Consider the following 20,219-nt stretch of genomic DNA (forward strand, 5'->3'; position numbering starts at 1 on the left):
TTTCGGATTAACATTTGGACACCCTGTAGGGGAAGGAAGGGCTCCTATTGGGCACCCAGCTTTGACCCGCCCCCACCTATCACCATTCCCATCATCTGCCCCCTCCCCCTCCTCCTCCTCCTCCTCCTCCTCCTCCTGGAGGCTGTCAGAGCAGCAGGCTATAAAAGTGAGAGATTTTGATCCACATTAGCCAACTACTGCTTGGTTTAAAAAGCACATTAGGAAACCGCTTGGACATAAAAAAGAAAAAGAAAAGGGGACTTCTGTGAGGATCGGCGGCATTTGCGTTGGAATTTATTATTAATATTATTATTGACATTTTCGAGGGCTATAGAATAATCCAGCAAACAGGATTTTGGTAATGCTGCCTTCATGTGTGCTCCGGTCAGTGCTGTGCGCGCTGAGTTGCGTGAGTGTGTGCGTGCACGCAGCCTCACGCCTCAAGTCTCACTCGCTGCCCATCCAGTCTGAGAGAGATCCTGTACTCTCCAAAGGCCTGGCAGGTAAGCCTGCATGACTTATATTACTTTGTTGTTGTTGTTGTTGTTGCGTTTATTAATGTGAAATATGCATCCCAGCGACGGGTTCATTCTGCAATAGAAACGCTCAGCAATTCCATTAGAACCATGTGCTTTTTTCCCCCTCCAGATTATGCATTTTAGAATGTGTGCAAAAGAGTGTTATCAACATACTTTTGTGTGCAACTTCAACATCAACAGTTATGTGCTTTCACTTTCTCTTAAACCAAAACTGACAAGAAAGCCGCCAGCAATATTTTCACATTTATTGTACGTTTCATTATTTTGGCAAATATTACGTACTTTATTTGACGGTCCTCGAACGCACCTTCAATACAAGAAACAGTATTTGCGACGTAACAGCGGCGTTGATACATAACCTTTTTAAGATTTTGTTTTCCCATACAGTACACACGTTTTTTTTTACATTTATATATACATTTTTACATTTATATATAATTGTTTTACATTTATATGTACATGTACATATCTATATATACATATGTTTACATCAACCTAACTTTTATTTTACGTCTATAAATAACATTTTACGTTTACACATAATTGTTTACGTCCTGAGCAACTTGTTTACGTCAATACATGTCGTCCATAGATGCTGTTGTCTCACCATTTTCCCCCGCCCTCACAATTTGTCGCTAATTATAAGTGTAAATGCAAAAAGGTGAGTTTTTTTTGTTTGTTTATGTGTTGGGTGGCTGTGTACATAACCTCACCTTGATTTACTCAGGCGTTTTGCTTAGATAAATAATTATGTATTCCATTAATAAGAATCAGGTGGAGGTGGTTTGTCATTTGTTTCACCACTGATGTCCTTTGTGTAGCTATGTTGTCATGATTGTGTTTTGTGTGCAACATTAGATGTTGTTACACACCCCATTTTATAATAAAATGCAAAATACAAACAAACAGTCATGTTCTTTAACTTGAACACACACATCTACCATACCTTTGCCTGTTAAATCCCTCACTATAATGTCCTCAAATGTAATTTGCCAGCCTATGCAAGCATTACACAAAATACAATATTTTTTGTATTGTTTTCTATTTACATGTTTTTTTTTTAAGCCATCCCTGACTGGAACACTGAGTGGCTTCAATGCACGGGTTATTTGAAAGAAGGCTGAGAGACCCAAAATCTGTGAGGCATTCTGGGGGTTTCAGTCCCCTCCAGAATGCCTGGGCAGTGAGCTGTGCAGGATGTTGCTGGTTCACTGCAAAGTTGGATACTTTGTGCATTACACATCTCTTGCTCCAAAACATTGTGGCTTTTACAGGATGCTCATTCGGGGGTCGATTCTACTCTCTGGAGGACACGTGGCATCCGGATTTGGGGGAGCCCTTCGGTGTAATGCATTGTGTCCAGTGCTACTGTGAGCCTGTGAGTGCTCAATACTATTTTCTCCTCTCCTGTTTGAGTCTTTTTTGTATAATATGCAGATATATTAATTTCCAATGACGCTGTGCAGCAAAAGAGTCGCCGTGGGAAAGTATTTGGGAAAGTCAACTGCAAGAACATCAAGCAGGACTGTCAGAATCCAGACTGCGATGAACCCATCTTGCTGCCAGGACACTGCTGCAAAACCTGTCCAAAAGGTATTGCCTGTGGGTATTTTTGTTTTTTATACATTAATCTTTAAACGGAATTCAGTGAACTTGTTAATACTTAGACTTGGAGACTTAGACTTCGACTACCTTTTATTGTCATTCAAATTTGAACTTTATAGTACAGATTAGAACAACATTTTGTTGCATTAGCTCGTTGTAGTGCAGGATAAAAGAGCAATAAGGTGCAGGTATAAATAAATAGATTACTGAACAGATAAATATATTGCGCTTTTGCATATGCATCCACGTTTATGGATGTATGTTATGTTGTCTTTATATTCCAGCGAGTACATTGCCTTTGACTAAATTGACCACCAATCTGTTTGTGTTGCCTACCATGTCTACACACCACTGCACACACATAATTTCCACTTATTTCTGAATTAGAGTCCCCCCACCCCTTCACACACTTATTTAGCAAATTGGTTGTTTTTTCTGCTTTGTGTGTCTGGTAACGCAATGGAAAGTAAAGCTTTGCAACCTCCTTCGGTGGGACAACACTGAGCTCTGTGTGTGTATGTGTTTGTCAAAAACTAGGACAGAGCCAGGACTGTATGTGTGTGTTTCAGTTATGTTTAAGGAGTTGAGTGTGTTTGTCTTAGCTTTGGCTCAAAATGCAGCTTGTGTGTTTGTGTAGGTGATGGAAAATGGTGTGTGCTTGTGTGTGGCTGCTGCACCTGACGGTACAGTACTAGTGCTAAGCATTGAGACCTGAGAGTGACACTACCCAGAAAGCCCATGAGCGCGAAGCAGTGATGAATGATGTGTGACACAAAGAAAGAAAGCAGAGAAACCATTTGGTTACTTGAAAAAACAATCACTGAGGTACAACTTGTGGAAAAATAAAAGCCAATGTTAGGTGCAGTCTTTCATCATGTCAGTGAAGGAATGAGCGAGTATGTTGCAAAAATCTTGTTTGCAAGAGAAGCTTTGGTCGCCAACATAAAAGTGGTAAAGACTAAAGCAGAGATTCCCAACCAATAAGTGTGACAATTTCCCTTTTTAATTGGGCCAAAAAATATTGTTTTAGAGCAAAAACAACATCCACATATATCGCGATAGACATGCAATAGATTTCAATTTAAAATGCGTTCGATATACAGTATACAGATTTTTGGGGTCGGATGGAACCAGAAATAATGAAGCCTGGTTGTTTGCATGAACAAAGGCACTCGGGATCTGGTAACCTAGCAAAACTGGAAGTGGTCAGTGAGCAATAGGAGAGACACGCTAAACGGCCAATCGCGTAACACCATCAACTATCAAATTTGGTTGCGCCATCTTGCGGTCTCACTGTTGATTCTGCATGGAGTGTGAAAAAAAAGTAAAAATGAGTGTTGCAGAGAATGAAGAAATTGTCGATAAAACAGGAAACATCACCTCGACAGTATGGCAGTTTTTTGGGATTTTTTCAAACGGACGGTAATCCTCCACCACGCTCTTCTTTTCTTTTCCACCCTCGTCCGTTCCCTATTCGGATGTACGGAAACAACAGGTAGTAACTAAAGTGCAGGACTGTATAGAAAAAATAAATGACAAGGTAGAACAAATGTGCTACTTTGAAATGGTAATTTGGTCCAATATTATTTAAATAGATGTCTAGCATGTCCAAAGACATGCACCTGGGGATAGGCTGACTGGCAACACTAAGTTAGCCCTAGTGTGAATGTGAGTGTGAATGTTGTCTGTCTATCTGTGTTGGCCCTGCGATGAGGTGGCGACTTGAACAGGGTGTAACCCGCCTTCCGCCCGTGTGCTCCAGCACCCCCGGTGACCCCATAAGGGACAAGCGATAGAAAAATGTCTTATTTAAATAATAATTACTGCAAAACATAAATTAATTCATATACTTAAATAAGAATAACAGACCAAAAATTTATGTTACACAGACCACATAACTTCCTGGCAGTAAACCTGCAAAAAGTGTTTTTCTCAGGGTAACATTTTCACACTTTGCACTGTTTTGTTACACTTTATTAAACATGTCTTACACATCCCTTATGTTTGCACCTTAAAGGGGCTGTTTGCAACATTGACACAGATGTCTAGAGGGGTAACACATGTATGCGCATTAGCATTGGGTGTTGTTAGCTAATAATAGCAAATTGGAAAGCTAGCGTTAACTGTCATTGAATGTATATTCTATCATAATAACATGACTGCAAATTGTTCGTTGCTTCTCTTGGACTTCTTTTGTATGTATGCACGCTTTGCCTACGCGTACATGTTGACGAGACAGGGTGAGTGACAGCTGTAAAAACATTATTATTATTCGGGCCCGTAAAACATTTTATTACATAAACTTTGTAATCGTGAACATTATAGACAAATTGTCAAACAAATTTGTTCTGTTAAACCACTAATGGTAACAAAAGCTAGCCGGTGGTGTTCTTGTTATAATTTTTGCTTTGAAAAATGTTACTGTGAGGACGTTGCAAACAGCACCTTCAATTTAAAGTGGTTATTGTTAAGTGTTCATCGTGGTTTTAGAATTCTGTTTATGTTGATTGAGTGTTTTCCATAGACGTGTTGACATTTTCTCTCCTTTCTGCTTTGATACCTGAGGGGATTATAATACATTTAGAGCATGGGTGTCAAACTCTGGCCCGCGGGCCAAATTTGGCCCGCCGTGTAATTTCACTTGGCCCTTGAGGCGATATCAAATTAACACTAAAGCTGGCCCGCCGATTATATATTGCGGCGGTGCCGTGGTTACACCGCATTCACCGCTAATTCTAATACTTGCCAACCCTCCCGGGAGTCTTTCAAACTTCAGCGCCCCTCCCGAAAATCATCACGTCTGCTTTTCAGCCAGTCCAATGAGTGCTGGCCCAGTCACATAACATGTGCGGCTTCTGCACGCACACACAATTGAATGCAGCGCATACTTCATCAACAGTCATACAGGTCACACTGAGGGTAGCCGAATAAAAAACTTTAACACTGTTAGAAATATACGCCATACTGTGAATCCACACCAAACAAGAATGACAAACACATTTCGGGAGAACATCCGCACCGTAACACAACATAAACACAACAGAACAAATACCCAGAACCCTTGCAGCACTAACTCTTCCGGGACGCTACAAGGAGTGTGTGTGTGTGTGTGTAGGGGGGGGGGTTTGGTGGTAGCGGGGGTGTATTTTGTGTATTTGGTCCATATTTTCCATAGGTCATAAAAAATATATAAATAATTATCGATATCGACCAATATAAAAAAACATATATCATGATACATGATATATATTTATTTGTATAGTGACAGGCAGAATGAAAAAAAATAGGTACAAGCTGTATGAATGAAAACAAAGGACAAAAACAATATTAGGCTACACCATGACTGTCAAGTAGAGGTGTTCCTATCAGGGTTTTATGCTGCCGAGTGAGATCGGCGGATAACGATGCCAATCACATTTATAAACTGTAAATTTTTATCAGATGAAAGTGTAAAAATATTAACACAATATTAAACCATTACCGTATTCTCTTTAATTACATACAATTGTTTCAGCAAAATAAAGTCAATAGTGCACAATAACTATCCATCAATCCAATTTTGTACCGCTTGTCCCTCTCGGTGTCGCAGGGGTTGTTCGAGCCTATCCCAGCTGCGGAAGGCGGGTTACACCCTGGACAAGTCGCCATCACATTGCATGGTGAACACAGATAGAAAGACAACATTCACTCAATTTAGTGTTGCCAATCAGCCTATCCCCAGGTGCATGTCTTTGGAGGTGGGAGGAAGCCGGAGTACCTGGAGGGAACCCACGCAGTCAAGTGGATTGTGAGGCACACACACTAACACCTGTATCACTGCGCTGCCGCACAATAACTAAAGAAATGCAAAAACCACCATCTACTATTTAATTACATTAATTAAATAATTAATGATAATAAATACAGGTGGGAGAAATAATCAAATTTTAGATGCATCGCAATTGGGACATAGATGATTATAGAATCGATTAGTAAACGTCAATAATCGATAATCGATTTATTTATTGTAAATAAAGTAATGCAGACAGTTCTAAAATTTAGCTGACTGCAGCGAGCCACCTCACCGAGAGATTTGACCAGCTCCATTATTATAGGGCTCTTATGTTCCAGTTTTTATTTTCATTAATTTGATAAATGTGTGAATTAATTTAACTGTTTCTTATTCCAAATGTATTGTTTTTTTTAAAGTTGCAAGTGATAAAACATTTTTTAGTGAATGAAAAGTGATGTAAAACTGCATCAATATACATAAATTAAAGATGCATCAATAATCGATTTTAATCGAACCGTAGTTCCTGAATCGTAACCGAATCGTGAGGTGCCCAGTCCTTTATAGTGTCCAAGAAATTATTCCCCAATTTTGTAAACACTATCAAAAACGACCAAATTAATTTTTTTAAAATAAAAATCGCTCGATCATATACTGACACTAGCCTTGGTATCAACACATGGATCCGCCCTCTCCTTACATGTACTCCTGGCTTCTATCAGCAACAGAGCACTGTTATATTGTCCTGTCTCTCAACCTAATTTCCTGTTAAAAACTGCTTACCGGTAAGTTCTGCTGTAACGCGCTTCCATCTACACTTCTTAAAGTTTAGCAGCTGGTTTAGCAATTAGCATGCCTTCTTGGCTCCTACTTGGTGTGTAACATGTTTAGCCTCTTCTTCCAGTGATAATGGTACAGTATTTGTAAGAAATGTAATTTATTTGCTGCAAAGATGGTGATGATCATTAGCTTAGAGGTGTGGTTCCCCACTTTGTATGGACATACACGGTTAGCCGCTGGCCACCTCTGTCAAAGGCTTTAAAGACAGGGTGGGGTTAAAAAATAAATGTGTCCCTTACAGTCACGTAAATCGGCCGATACTGATCAATCTGTGTGTCCCTATACTGTCCAACTAAATAAACCTTGACTGTTTATATTTGAATTTTGACCTGTCTTTTGTATTGAAAGTACACTAATAAGTTGTAGTGATAAATAAAATGCACATTTTTAATGAACTAACGTGCTCTTATTAGCACAAACTAATGAAAATATATTTAGATTAAATTACTGAGAGGTGGCTCTGTTCAAAGGGGTACGTTTTTAGGTCGCTACGGTAAAGTATTGTATCATTTTGGTCTTTCATTTGGATACTATTTTTGAGAATGAGTTCCAGTGTGGGAAAATTTGACAATGTCCGCCTTGTTGTTATCATGTGGACAAGCAAACCATTACTTTTTGAGAACGATGACATCACTGTCAGATGACCAGAAGAACAAGTGTGACTCCCAGTTGACATTCTTTAGATAGTTCGTTGTCTTTTAATATGCAGTGATGTGAATCGCGGAAGAAATTCTACTTTATCGTCAGTCCAAATAAGAGAGTCAGGTATGTTGTGTGCGTTCATCATCAGCTTCTTTTTGTGTTTGTTAGTTTTTTCGCGGAAGGTGACAGACTTAATGCGTGTGCACGCTTTCTTCTTCTGTAGTTTGGGTGTGTGCGGTGGCTTTGTTCGTGTGCATTTCAGGGTTTCCCCCAGATTGCCGATATATATGTGGCGGTGAGGGGGTGTGGTCAATATGATGCCATCATATAATTTGCCTAATCTGTGACGGTGCACATATTTTCTTTAAAAAGGCAAAACATTTTTATTGATCAATCTGTCATTATTAATGTAAATGTGTATATGTGTATGTATATGTCTATATATGTATATGTCTATATATATATGTGTGTATATGTATGTGTATGTATATACATGTGCGTAAAAATGTGTATATATGTGTGTATATATACATATATATATATGTATATATGCATACATATATGTGTGTATATACATACATAAGTGTATACATATACATACATATGTGTATATATATATACACTACCGTTCAAAAGTTTGGGGTCACATTGAAATGTCCTTATTTTTGAAGGAAAAGCACTGTACTTTTCAATGAAGATAACTTTAAACTAGTCTTAACTTTAAAGAAATACACTCTATACATTGCTAATGTGGTAAATGACTATTCTAGCTGCAAATGTCTGGTTTTTGGTGCAATATCTACATAGGTGTATAGAGGCTAATTTCCAGCAACTATCACTCCAGTGTTCTAATGGTACAATGTGTTTGCTCATTGGTTTAGAAGGCTAATTGATGATTAGAAAACCCTTGTGCAATCATGTTCACACATCTGAAAACAGTTTAGCTCGTTACAGAAGCTACAAAACTGACCTTCCTTTGAGCAGATTGAGTTTCTGGAGCATCACATTTGTGGGGTCAATTAAACGCTCAAAATGACCAGAAAAAGAGAACTTTCGTCTGAAACTCGACAGTCTATTCTTGTTCTTAGAAATGAAGGCTATTCCACAAAATTGTTTGGGTGACCCCAAACTTTTGAACGGTAGTGTATATATATATATATATATATATATATATATATATATATATATATATATATACATATATATATATATATATATATATATATATATATATATATATATATATATATATATATATATATATATATATATATATATATATATATATATATACATTAGGGCTGCAACAACTAATCGATTAAATTGATTAAAAATCGATTATAAAAATAGTTGGCAATTAATTTAGTCATCGATTCGTTGGATGTATGCTACGCGCATGCGCAGAGGCAAATATATACTGTATATATTTTTAAAATTATTTATTAATTATTATTATTTTTTTAATAAACCTTTATTTATAAACTGCAACATGTACAAACAGCTGAGAAACAATAATCAAAATTAGTATGGTGCCAGTATGCTGTTTTTTTTCCAATAAAATACTGGAAAGGATAGAAATGTAGTTTGTCTCTTTTATCCGATTATTAATCGATTAATCGAAACAATAATCAACAGATTAATCGATTATCAAATTAATCGTTAGTTACAGCCCTAATATACATACGTATACGTATATATATATATATATATATATATATATATATATATATATATATATATATATACACATACAAAACCCACAACCAGTGAAGTTGGCACGTTGTGTCATTCGTAAATAATAACAGAATACAATGATTTGCAAATCCTTTTCAACTTATATTCAATTGAATACGCTGCAAAGACAAGATATTTAATGTTCAAACTGAGAAACAAATTTTTTTTTTGCAAATAATCATTAACTTAGAATTTAATGGCAGCAACACATTGCAAAAAACTTGGCACATGGGCATTTTAAAATGGTAAATGGTTACACTTGTATAGGGCTTTTCTACCTTTTTTTAAGGAACTCAAAGCGCTTTGACACTATTTCCACATTCACCCATTCACACACACATTCACACACTGATGGCGGGAGCTGCCATGCAAGGCGCTAACCAGGACTCATCAGGAGCAAGGGTGAAGTGTCTTGCTCAAGGACACAACGGACGTGACTAGGATGGTAGCAGGTGAGGATTGAACCAGTAACCCTCAGATTGCTGGCACGGCCACTCTCCCAACTTTGCCACGCCATTTTACCACTGTGTTACATGGCCTTTCCTTTTAACAACACTCAGTTAACGTTTGGGAACTAAGGAGACCAATTTTTGAAGCTTTTCAGGTGGAATTCTTTCCCATTCTTGCTTGATGTACAGCTTAAGTTGTTCAACAGTCCGTGGTCTCCGTTGTCGTATTTTATGCTTCATAATACGCCACACATTTTCAATGGGAGACAGACTGGACTATAGGCAGGCCAGTCTAGTACCCGCACTCTTTTACTATGAAGCCTCGCTGTTGTAACAAGTGGCTTGGCATTGTTTTGCTGAAATAAGCAGGGGCGTCTATGATAACGTTGCTTGGATGGCAACATACTGTATGTTGCTCCAAAACCTGTATGTACCTTTCAGCATTAATGGTGCCTTCACAGATGTGTAAGTTACCCATGCCTTGGGCACTAATACACCCACATACCATCACAGATGCTGGCTTTTGAACTTTGCGCCTAGAACAATCCGGATGGTTCTTTTCCTCTCTGGTCAGGAGGACACAACGTCCACAGTTTCCAAAAACGTGGACTCGTCAGACCACAGAACACTTTTCCACTTTGCATCAGTCCATCTTAGATGAGCTCGAGCCCAGCGAAGCTGGCGGAGTTTCTGGGTGTTGTTGATAAATGGCTTTGGCTTTGCATAACTTACAGATATAGCGACCAACTGTTATTACTGACAAGCAATATATATATATATATATATATATATATATATATATATATATATATATATATATATATATATATACATATATATATACATATATATATATATATATATATATATATATAGACATATGTCTATATACATACTATATATATATATATATATATATATATATATATATATATATATATATATATATATAGACATATGTCTATATACATACTATATATATATATATATATATATATATATATATATATATATATATGTGTATATATATATATATATATATATATATATATATATATATATATATATATATATATATATATATATATATATATATATATATATATATATACACATATGTCTATATACATATGTATATACATACATACTGTATATATATATATATAAGTGAAAATACACTTTAGACGTAATTTTTGCAATTAAGAGACTTCTCTTTGGGGAAACCCCGTATTTACAGCACCACACGTAAATGTAGCATATCTGTATTACATCGTTTTCACCCACTGATTTGTTTCTACCTATTGATCCGACGTGTGTGGATGCAATTTTTTTCAACCCACCCAGGAAAACACTAACCCCAAGCTTTCTAATGTTGACAAAGCGAATGATTAGTCCATAAACTGTTTAAATAGTCGATGATAGGTCAACAAAATAGCAGCCTTGAGTTTAAAGTGGTGTTAAATGTACTCACTTGAAGCCCCTTGTTCTATTACATCTTGATTTTCTCCTCACTTATCGAAAGTCATGCTTCCTTTTTGGCTGCTCATGTTTTCATATTTCATCCTCGAATGAAAATATGGCAACAAAGCGAAACGGCTGACGCTGCTGTCCCATCTGCACACCAGACGTTGGGAACGTGTCGCAGGACGTGCTTTGAAAAGTTTTTTAGAGCTTGCCAAAAAGTGAATAATGTCAGAAACAATCCAGAATAACAGAGTTCAGTAAGAGTGATCCCAATGGTTTTTGATGAGCTGTAACTACAGGTAGTCCAACAAGTACTCAACATCTTGTGGTTCTTTTCGATGTGCAGGTGAGGAGGACAAGAAACTAACAGACCCAATGCTGGACAGCTTTGAGTATTTCCACGAGAAGGGCAAAGGGAAAGACGACCTCCACAAATCTTACAACAACGACAGGTCATACTTGAGCTCAGAGGACATGGGCCCCGGAGAGAGCCGTACTGGTGAGAAAAACACCCGCAGTTGGAAAACTGGCTCATTACACAAAAAAAAAACCTGCCCATTTTTCAACCAAGTATGTGTTCATGACTATATTACTCACTGTCGCTCTCATCTTGCAGAATTTGTTGCACTATTGACAGGAGTGACAGAATCATGGCTGCCCAGCACCAGTGGCGTTGCCAGAGCTCGTTTTTCTCTGACCCGAACGAGCTTGGCCTTCTCCATCACATACCAGAAGTAAACATTTGCTAAGAAGGAGCCAAAACACCTAATTTCACTTTCATAACGATTATCTGCTGTTCTTACAGAATGGCCCGCCCCGGTATAATCATCTTCTTGGGTTCCGATGGTATCACTGCTTTTGAGTACAAAGTCCCTAAGGGACAGTCGGACATGGTAAGGCTTCATCTTCGATGTGTGCATGACACATTCTTGAGAGCGAGAGTAAAAGTTATCGCATGATGTATGCGCTGACTCTGTGACTTCGTCTGCCATAACTCAAGCTGCAACATGCAAGCACACAGTGACACTAGCTCTAAACATTCGCCACTCTCGTTGCGATCAACATTTACTCAACTCACACACAGAAAATGTAACATCTCTGGGTATGTGTCTCAAGTGTGCAACACTGAGTCACATTGAAAATGCAAAGACTGTCCCCGTAAATCCATCAACGGTTCTACCCATGTAAGAGTAGTATCCCTCGCATGTATGTCCGCATACTCACCGATGTCTGAAACTATCACTACATATTGCTTCCTGCCAAAATACACATATCTCCACATTCCATTTCAGGCAGAACACACAGTGCTGCGAGTCAGGAGCCTCTTAAACACAGGTCCCAGAAATTGGCCTATTATTATTTTTAGATAAATGTCAGTGTCAAACACCAGACGGGCCATAGAGAAAACACTCCGGCACATTAAAGGAATGAGAGGTGATGAGGGAGTTCGTCGGGGCAAAGCTTTTGGGAAGGAGAAGATTTTTCACACGTTACATCACCGCCTAGCAAAGGGACAAACAGTATCACTAATTAGAATGGAGATTACTCCTGAACTCTTGAGTTATGAGGTGCCGGCACAAGGCCACATTTCTTCACTTGCAACCTTGGGGTTGAAAGAAAAGTCACTAGTTTGATGTATGTATTTTCAGGGCATTGAAGCGATCGCAACTGGACTGCTCTAGCCCTATAAACTCAGGGCCTGATTTACTAGAGGTTTGCATGTATTAAAACACATGCAAGCTTGATAGCGCACGGTAGGGATGGGCAATATGGCCTACAATCTATATCGCCATTATATATTGCAGCCTCCTGCTAATATACAGTATATCGCTTAGTATTATTTGGTACGTAAATGATAATTGAATTATTTCAAAACAGGTTACGAATGCTCCTAATACAGCTGTAACATATTGTGTCATTTCTGGTTGTATTGTTTTCTCAAAATGATTATTAATCTACTTAATATCTGGCTACTTTGTTGTAATCTGGTTCTAGCTCCAATTCTGTTAAAATGTAATAAGCACATATTCTTCTGTTGTTTGGATACTTAATATTAGCTTTGGAAAATACAACAAACTGGTGTAACGATCCAATACCAAGTAGGTACAGGGGCAGTATTGGCCATACCAATGCTTACATTGATATTTAAAAATTTCAAGATCGTCGAATGATTACATTTTTGACTGAAATTACAATCGGACAAAAACACGGGATTGTGCTGTAACAAAATCACTTAAATATTTAAATAATTCCCTACTATTAGCTCTGATTTAAATGTCTGCCCTCAAAGCCCTCCTGTGTCCAGGGACTTATTTCCTGAGTTTGTAAACAATAACAAAAACGGCAAAAGATTTTGTGATACTAAAAATATTGATCTACACATTGTGGTATCGATTATATACAGCTCTTATACTTATTGTTACAGTCCATATTTGTACCGATCCACCCATTTTGTGAACATTCAAGAGCGCTAACTTACTGTTAGCGGTTAGCATGGCTTTTTTTATTTTCCTACGGTGTCTAGTGAAGCATGTTTAGCTATTTCTCGTCCTCCTTGTAAGAAACTCAGTTTATTTGCCGCCATGGAGGCGATGATTACTAAGTCGACTTTGCACTGTGGCGGGACATTAGCCGCTAGCTCGATAACGAGGAGGCTACATTGCATTGAAGATGTGTGCATTTGTTTGTCACTGCTAAATTTTAGCTAGAATGTGTCATCAATATGCATTATCACAATATACGATAGTATTAAAAGCACCATCGTTGGCAAAATTTATATAATTTACATTGTATATTGTTTATATTGCGCAACCTTCGCGTACGCAAAGCTGATCTACTAAGCTTGTGCGCAGAGAATTCCATCTCTTGAATGAGCAAAAGAGAGAGCGACATTCATAATGTCTTAAATGATGCCATAAATGTGGAAGGATTTTATTGCATCCATGGGACAGTCCGTATACATGCAAAGACCTCTTTAAAATAGGGCGGTGTGCACCATTTTTTCATTTGTTATCTATTGTACACACAGTCTTAGTACATCACACACAACATGTTGCAACACGTTTGTACACGCTATTTAGCACTTGTTATTTGAATCTGAGTAGTTTTTAAGCCCTCAGCGTTTCCCACACAAAAGCAATGTTTTAGTGTCCGGGGCGGAATCAGGATGCCATCATCACATTATTTGCACAATTTGGCTATTTTTTTTAAGACAAAAAAAGGTTAAACACACATTAAATACACATCTTTTGGTTATTGTTAGTTGTTAGTATCAACATATATTTTTCTTGTTACATTATATTTTTATGCTTTATTTTTCAATTGTTACTGTTTATTTTGTTGTTACAATGTAACAGACTGCCTTTTGTACACCCATTGGTTTATTTACATATATTATTCTGCCATCCATCCATCCATCCATTTTCTACCGCTTGTCCCTTTTTTTTGGGGTCGCGGGGGGTGCTGGAACCTATCTCAGATGCATTCGGGCAGAAGGCGGGGTACACCCTGGACAAGTCGCCACCTCATCACAGGGCCAACACAGATAGACAGACAACATTCACACTCACATTCACACACTAGGGCCAATTTAGTGTTGCCAATCAACCTATCCCCAGGTGCATGTTTTGACGGTGGGAGGAAGCCGCAGTACCCGGAGGGAACTCACGCAGTCACGGGGAAAACATGCAAACTCCACACAGAATGACAATATCTGCATAAACTATGTAATATATTACATGTTAGTTTGGAACGTTAGTTTGCTGAGATACCCCGCGACCCCAAAAGGAACAAGCGGTAAAAAATGGATGGATGGATGGAGTTTGTAATGTTTGCCAGCTAGCCACGCTAGCTAACGTGAGGCTAAAATACTAAATAATAAATACTACTAAAATACTAAAACTTTAAAACTTGTGAAAAAATTCCCAAGAGACCACAGTCGTAGATGGCAGCTTCTTCTCCGTGTAGTTCGGTTATTCATCAACCGAAACATGATGAATGGAAAAAAAAACTATCTTAACTGTTAACTCTATTGTTGTCAGGTTTGTTGTGTAATGGTGGGACCATAGGGTTTTACAGTACACCGCTACTAATAAAGTACTGTGGTACTACTGAATTAAAAACTTACTACAGCCTTTGGAAAACACCCGTATTTATTTTTCATCCAATACAGCATTACCATCGTTGCATCAAATTTAGGTAAACATTTAAATAACATATTTTCAGACCTGCACAAGAAGTTTAAAGCGTGGAAGGTAATATAGTTAACAGTTTCCCCCGTGCACATATACAGTAGATACAAGACATGCATACAGCTGGTTGGCTTGTTGAAAATTATTAGAGCAGTCCAAACCGCTCATGTAATGTAAAGTAATGCAAGTAAATTGACTGAACTTCGTAACAAATTCCCACTTTTTCATTTGTGTTTTATCTTTAACCTGTGTTTTACCTGATACTTGTCTTGTCTGTGTTCTTTTAGCCTTGTTTTCAGTGTTTACTAATTATTGTATATGTCTAAAAGCACAGCTCAATATTAGCAACCATAAATCATGAAGCATTTAATACAATGTCAGTAAAGCTTTCTATTCTATTCTAACCCAATTCTAGATTATGGCAGGCTTTATATAATATGTAAAATAATTGTAAACTGTTGTTTGAGTGCAATAGGAAAAGCCCATGTGTTTAATGTGCCTTTTAATTTGAATTCCAATCTTTTAAAATTGTTCTTTTGGTGCAATAATAAACATATGTTTAATCATAAATTGTATCATAAATGTTCTGTTAAAATTAAGCCAATAATGACATTTTTTGTGGTCCCCTTTATTTTGAAAAGTATCAAAAAGTATTGAAATACATAATGATATACATTTTGGTACCAAACTCTAGGTGGGACGTATGTGCAAACTAACTAACTACGGTATGTAGTCGCTTACGTGCCCAAACGTAAACTATGTAGTGACGTAGCAAGTGGTGTCCTAATTCCTATGCAAGATTGCAAAGCTCTACCCCGTTTTACCGGTACTTAATTTGGAGGGTGTAGTGGTAATGGGTGAGGGCTGGTGGTAGTGAGTGAGGGGGTGTATTGGGATTGGGCCTTTTAATTACATTTATTTATGAGTTAAAATGCATTTAAAAAAATACATCCTGTTATGTTTCAACTAAAGGGGAGGTGACGGCGACAGACACTAGATGGCAGTAAGGTTCACTAATTTATTATATATATATAATAAATATATATATATATAATAATAATAATAATATCAACAATACAACTAAACTATAGAATGAAGTGTGTGACCAAAATACAAGAGTGTGAAGTAATACTATGTGTGTAATTTAACTGAAGTGTGTTACCAAAGTGTTGACGAGAGCAAACGGGCAGTCCATGGGGCAGGCAGGTGATCCGGGCGAGAGAGAAGCGTCAGAAGAAAGTCCAAGCGGGAGGTCGAGAATCCAAAAGGCAGTCCGGGGGGGGCAAGGGGAACAACTAGGGATCACAGGGGAACACGGGAAGCGCTGCGGGAAGACAACAAGAACATCAGAACAATGGAAACATGAAAGTCACAGGGAAGGAGCGAGTTCGCGGGATGGAAGCCAGATACAGGACGCTTACAAGGGTAAAGAAGACTGGCAGGTTCTGCGAGCTTATGAAGGCAGGTCCTTCATTAAGTGCAGGTGTGCAGAATGCCGGTGATCGTTTGCAGCTGGCGGCTGGCACGGCGCGCTCCTGGCTGTGCGCACCCGTGGGCGTGTCCCGAGGTGCGCTCACTGGAGCGCACAGACGGAAGAGAGGCGTTGGCAGGAGTCTGAGCCGTAACACATCCGTCTTCTTGTCTCTCATTATGATTGTGTACAATAGGCAAAATTCCCCCCAAAAGCGTGGTTCCCCTTTAAGAGACACCATCCTCTGCACACACGTTTTGTAGATCAGCTTTGCGTCTGCTATCAAGTTTACACGTCACATGTTTTTATACACGTAAAACTTTGGTGGATCAGACCCATAATGTACTCAATATTATATGTAAAACATGATTGAGAGCAGCTCATATATTACTTGAAAGTCAAAGTGTTACCTTCCTGAAGTTAAAAAGGAAGAAAAAACATTGTAGAAAAAAAACATTGCGAAATGTTTTGATTTTTGGCAGGCTGCAATAAATAAATACACGTATGGGAAACACTGAGACCATGGTCCTAATGTAAACGAGAGCTTTCCTATAGTTATTGAGGATTATTTGAAGAAGACTGCGCAGATGAACAGACCGGTTACACTCGATTCATAAATGCCTAAAAATACAATGACCTGGATGAATGGGGATATTGTTTGGTAGTCTGGTTGGACATATGTTATTCTACAGGCACTGTTTAGAATGGCTTAAATTAGGTATCCTAACATTCTTGTCCACACAGTTTACCTAAGTATATTTGTGTTTTGCATCACATAGATCTGTGGTGTGTGGAAAAACCTGGCAAAGCCTCTCCTGCGACAGCTGCAGAACGAGCAAATGCGCATCAGCATGAGCACGACAACGAACCGACAAGAGGAGGTGGAAGGGAAGATCATCAAACACAGGGCTCTGTTTGCTGGTGAGCCTTTGTGGGACATGTTTGCAATTTAAAATTGCAAACATGACAATGTGCTCATTGTCTTTGCACAAGAGGGTGCAATCAAGGCAACTAGAAAGAAAATTAAGTGCACTAAGATTGAGAACTGAATAAATATTTTTGGATTAACCTTTTTAACCTTTACCACAGAGCACACCAATCATAGTCTCCTCACTCATCTTGGCATTGACATATGTATTGATCTGATCACTGACCGTATTTCAGGTAACCGTTAGAAATAAATTGCGTGATTAATCTGTGTTTTTTAGATGATTAAGATGATTAATGCATCTTTTTTGGGGGATTAATCGCATGAGTTAACATGTTAACTTTGACAGTCCAATTTGGAACATAACCACATGGCCCTGACTGAACATGGTGTCTCTCTGTGTTGGAAAAAATGTGAAGCCCTAAAACAGCAGCGCTAATTGAACATTTAAACTTAAAAAATAAGTGAGCAGTTTGACACCAGCATACGTCATGAAGAGTTACATAAAACAAAACACTAATGCTGTAAACTTGCAGGTAGGTAGGTAGTAGGTAGGTCTTTATTGTCATTGCACAAGTACAACGAAACTTTGTTTTCAGCACAAACCCGTTCAAGATTAGACAAACAAACAGTGTACAAGGTTACAGAACAGGAACGCTGATGGGTCGCCACAAGGCACCCCGTAAAAAATGGGAAAAGGGTAAATGCTGGGGGAGGATGAGTGAAAAAAAATAAAAATACAATCTAGACTGGGCTCCTAAGTGGGCCCAGTCTGGAGTGGGGAAAAAACTCCATAGCAAAGCACATAAACATATTACAACATACAACTCAAGACTTGCAACAGAGGGGATGGAGTGGGGGCTACGGTGACACCATTCGAAAGCTAACACTTATGAATTTACAGTAACAATCAAAGTTATTACAGTCCTCTTCACGTTTATACCAAGATTTTTAATCAATTATCAATTATATAGATGCATAGAAACAAAATATTTTGGATATGACTTTCTGTAGCAAATTTGCCCTATTATGGATAAGAAGGTTAAAGGTGAAATGTCTTCAACAACCAAGAAAAATTCCAGTCGCCTTGATTCAACTTGTGTCTACTGTGTCTGAAAGGTTTTTTATATCGCTTGTGTATTGCAGTATTTATAAATGGTTGATTTATATAGGCTAGTAAGGTAAAGTTTTGTACCTGACAAGTTTCGGCTACCTTGCTTCTGCAGCCTTCATCAGTAGTTCAGTAGGCTAAATGAACCTCTTCAACATACTGTGTATTGCAGTATTTATAAATGGTTGATTTATATAGGCTAGTAAGGTAAAGTTTTGTACCTGACAAGTTTCGACTACCTTGCTTCTGCAGCCTTCATCAGTAGTTCAGTAGGCTAAATGAACCTCTTCAACATACTGTGTATTGCAGTATTTACAAAACATCAAAGTTGTTTGAAAATGTGCAAAGAATTGTAATCTACACAATTCCAGTTTAATAACATGCGTACGTGTTGTAAACAGAGACGTTCAGCTCTACGCTGACATCAGAGGAGAACACAGCCATGGGAGGCATCGCCATGTTGACGCTGAGTGACACAGAGAATAACCTCCACTTCATCCTCATCCTTCAAGGCCTCCTCAAACACAAAGACAAAGGTAAAGTTTAAGGGATACAGTAAATTAATTCTGCAGGGGGTTCTCGTCAATGTACAAGTTCTGTTACGACGGTAAGTTTGGGTTTATATCAGAAATTATTCCTAATTTGACACCTACACTAAGTCGCTCACACTGTACACTAAACACATGAATGACATATAAAACAGTAACGAAACCAATAGATACAAAAAATCAACGAAACAATAATAGAAATAGAGAACAACTCCTTACTTTTTTGCTATTGGTGAGTTTGCTCACTGATAAGGGCTTTGCAAGGAGGGAGAAACCGGCTTTAGGAAAGTGCACTATGCTTCTTCATTGTCCATTTTTAGGAGAAGATATTTTCTCATGTTTTAAAAGACCATCTTTATTCTTAATGATGGTCGCAGCAATTTAAGAGTTTAGACTAGGGGTGCCCAAACTGTTTAGAGTGAGACCCACACATTAAAAAAATCGAAGGACACAGGCATTTTTGATATTTTTCCCTTTTAAAATAAGTATATTATATACATTTTTAAAAAGAAAAAACAGCCTGCATGTCAGCATTGTGTTATGAGTTTCATATTCAAACTTTTTCTCTTTCCATTACACCCTGTAGCTCTTTTACTCTACTTTTTATGGGTTTTTGTTTTTTCTTTTTAGTAATGGTATTTTTAGAATGGACAAAAAAAGGTTTTGCAGGCCGGGTCTAACTTTGGACACTCCTGGTTTAGACAATTTCTACACTTTCTGAGCATTTTATGATTTGTAATATCACTTTCTTTTTGTTTGTCGAACTGCCTTCAGAAGAGTGTGTCTCACACATGGGAGACATAGCGAAGGGAAAAAGTTAATTAAGATGTAAATTGAAAATGGTCCCACCTCAGTGTAGCGGTGCATGCATGTAATTTGTTATTTTTCCTTTTCAAACAGTGTTAATATTTTATGGGAATACGTTGACA

At 37.9% G+C, this 20,219-nt stretch overlaps 1 protein-coding gene across 4 annotated transcripts in view; it reads left to right on the forward strand.

Moving 5' to 3' along the window:
• The first annotated feature begins 214 nt into the window (after positions 1–214).
• The window catches only part of LOC133663455 (chordin-like), a 67,474-nt gene continuing 47,469 nt past the window's right edge, over positions 215–20,219 (forward strand). For 2 of the 4 annotated variants that reach the window (XM_062067930.1, XM_062067932.1), the window contains exons 1-8: positions 215–503; positions 1,814–1,917; positions 2,006–2,141; positions 11,389–11,541; positions 11,659–11,776; positions 11,848–11,935; positions 17,483–17,624; positions 19,144–19,278. In XM_062067930.1, coding sequence (XP_061923914.1) covers positions 362–503; positions 1,814–1,917; positions 2,006–2,141; positions 11,389–11,541; positions 11,659–11,776; positions 11,848–11,935; positions 17,483–17,624; positions 19,144–19,278 — 1,018 coding nt within the window. In that variant the 5' untranslated portion in view covers positions 215–361. Of the gene's footprint in view, positions 504–1,090; positions 1,201–1,813; positions 1,918–2,005; positions 2,142–11,388; positions 11,542–11,658; positions 11,777–11,847; positions 11,936–17,482; positions 17,625–19,143; positions 19,279–20,219 lie in introns of those variants that run through there. The other 2 variants (XM_062067931.1, XM_062067933.1) reach the window with 2 other exon arrangements.

Source organism: Entelurus aequoreus, linkage group LG13 (assembly GCF_033978785.1).
Source record: "Entelurus aequoreus isolate RoL-2023_Sb linkage group LG13, RoL_Eaeq_v1.1, whole genome shotgun sequence".
Taxonomy (NCBI): domain Eukaryota; kingdom Metazoa; phylum Chordata; class Actinopteri; order Syngnathiformes; family Syngnathidae; genus Entelurus; species Entelurus aequoreus.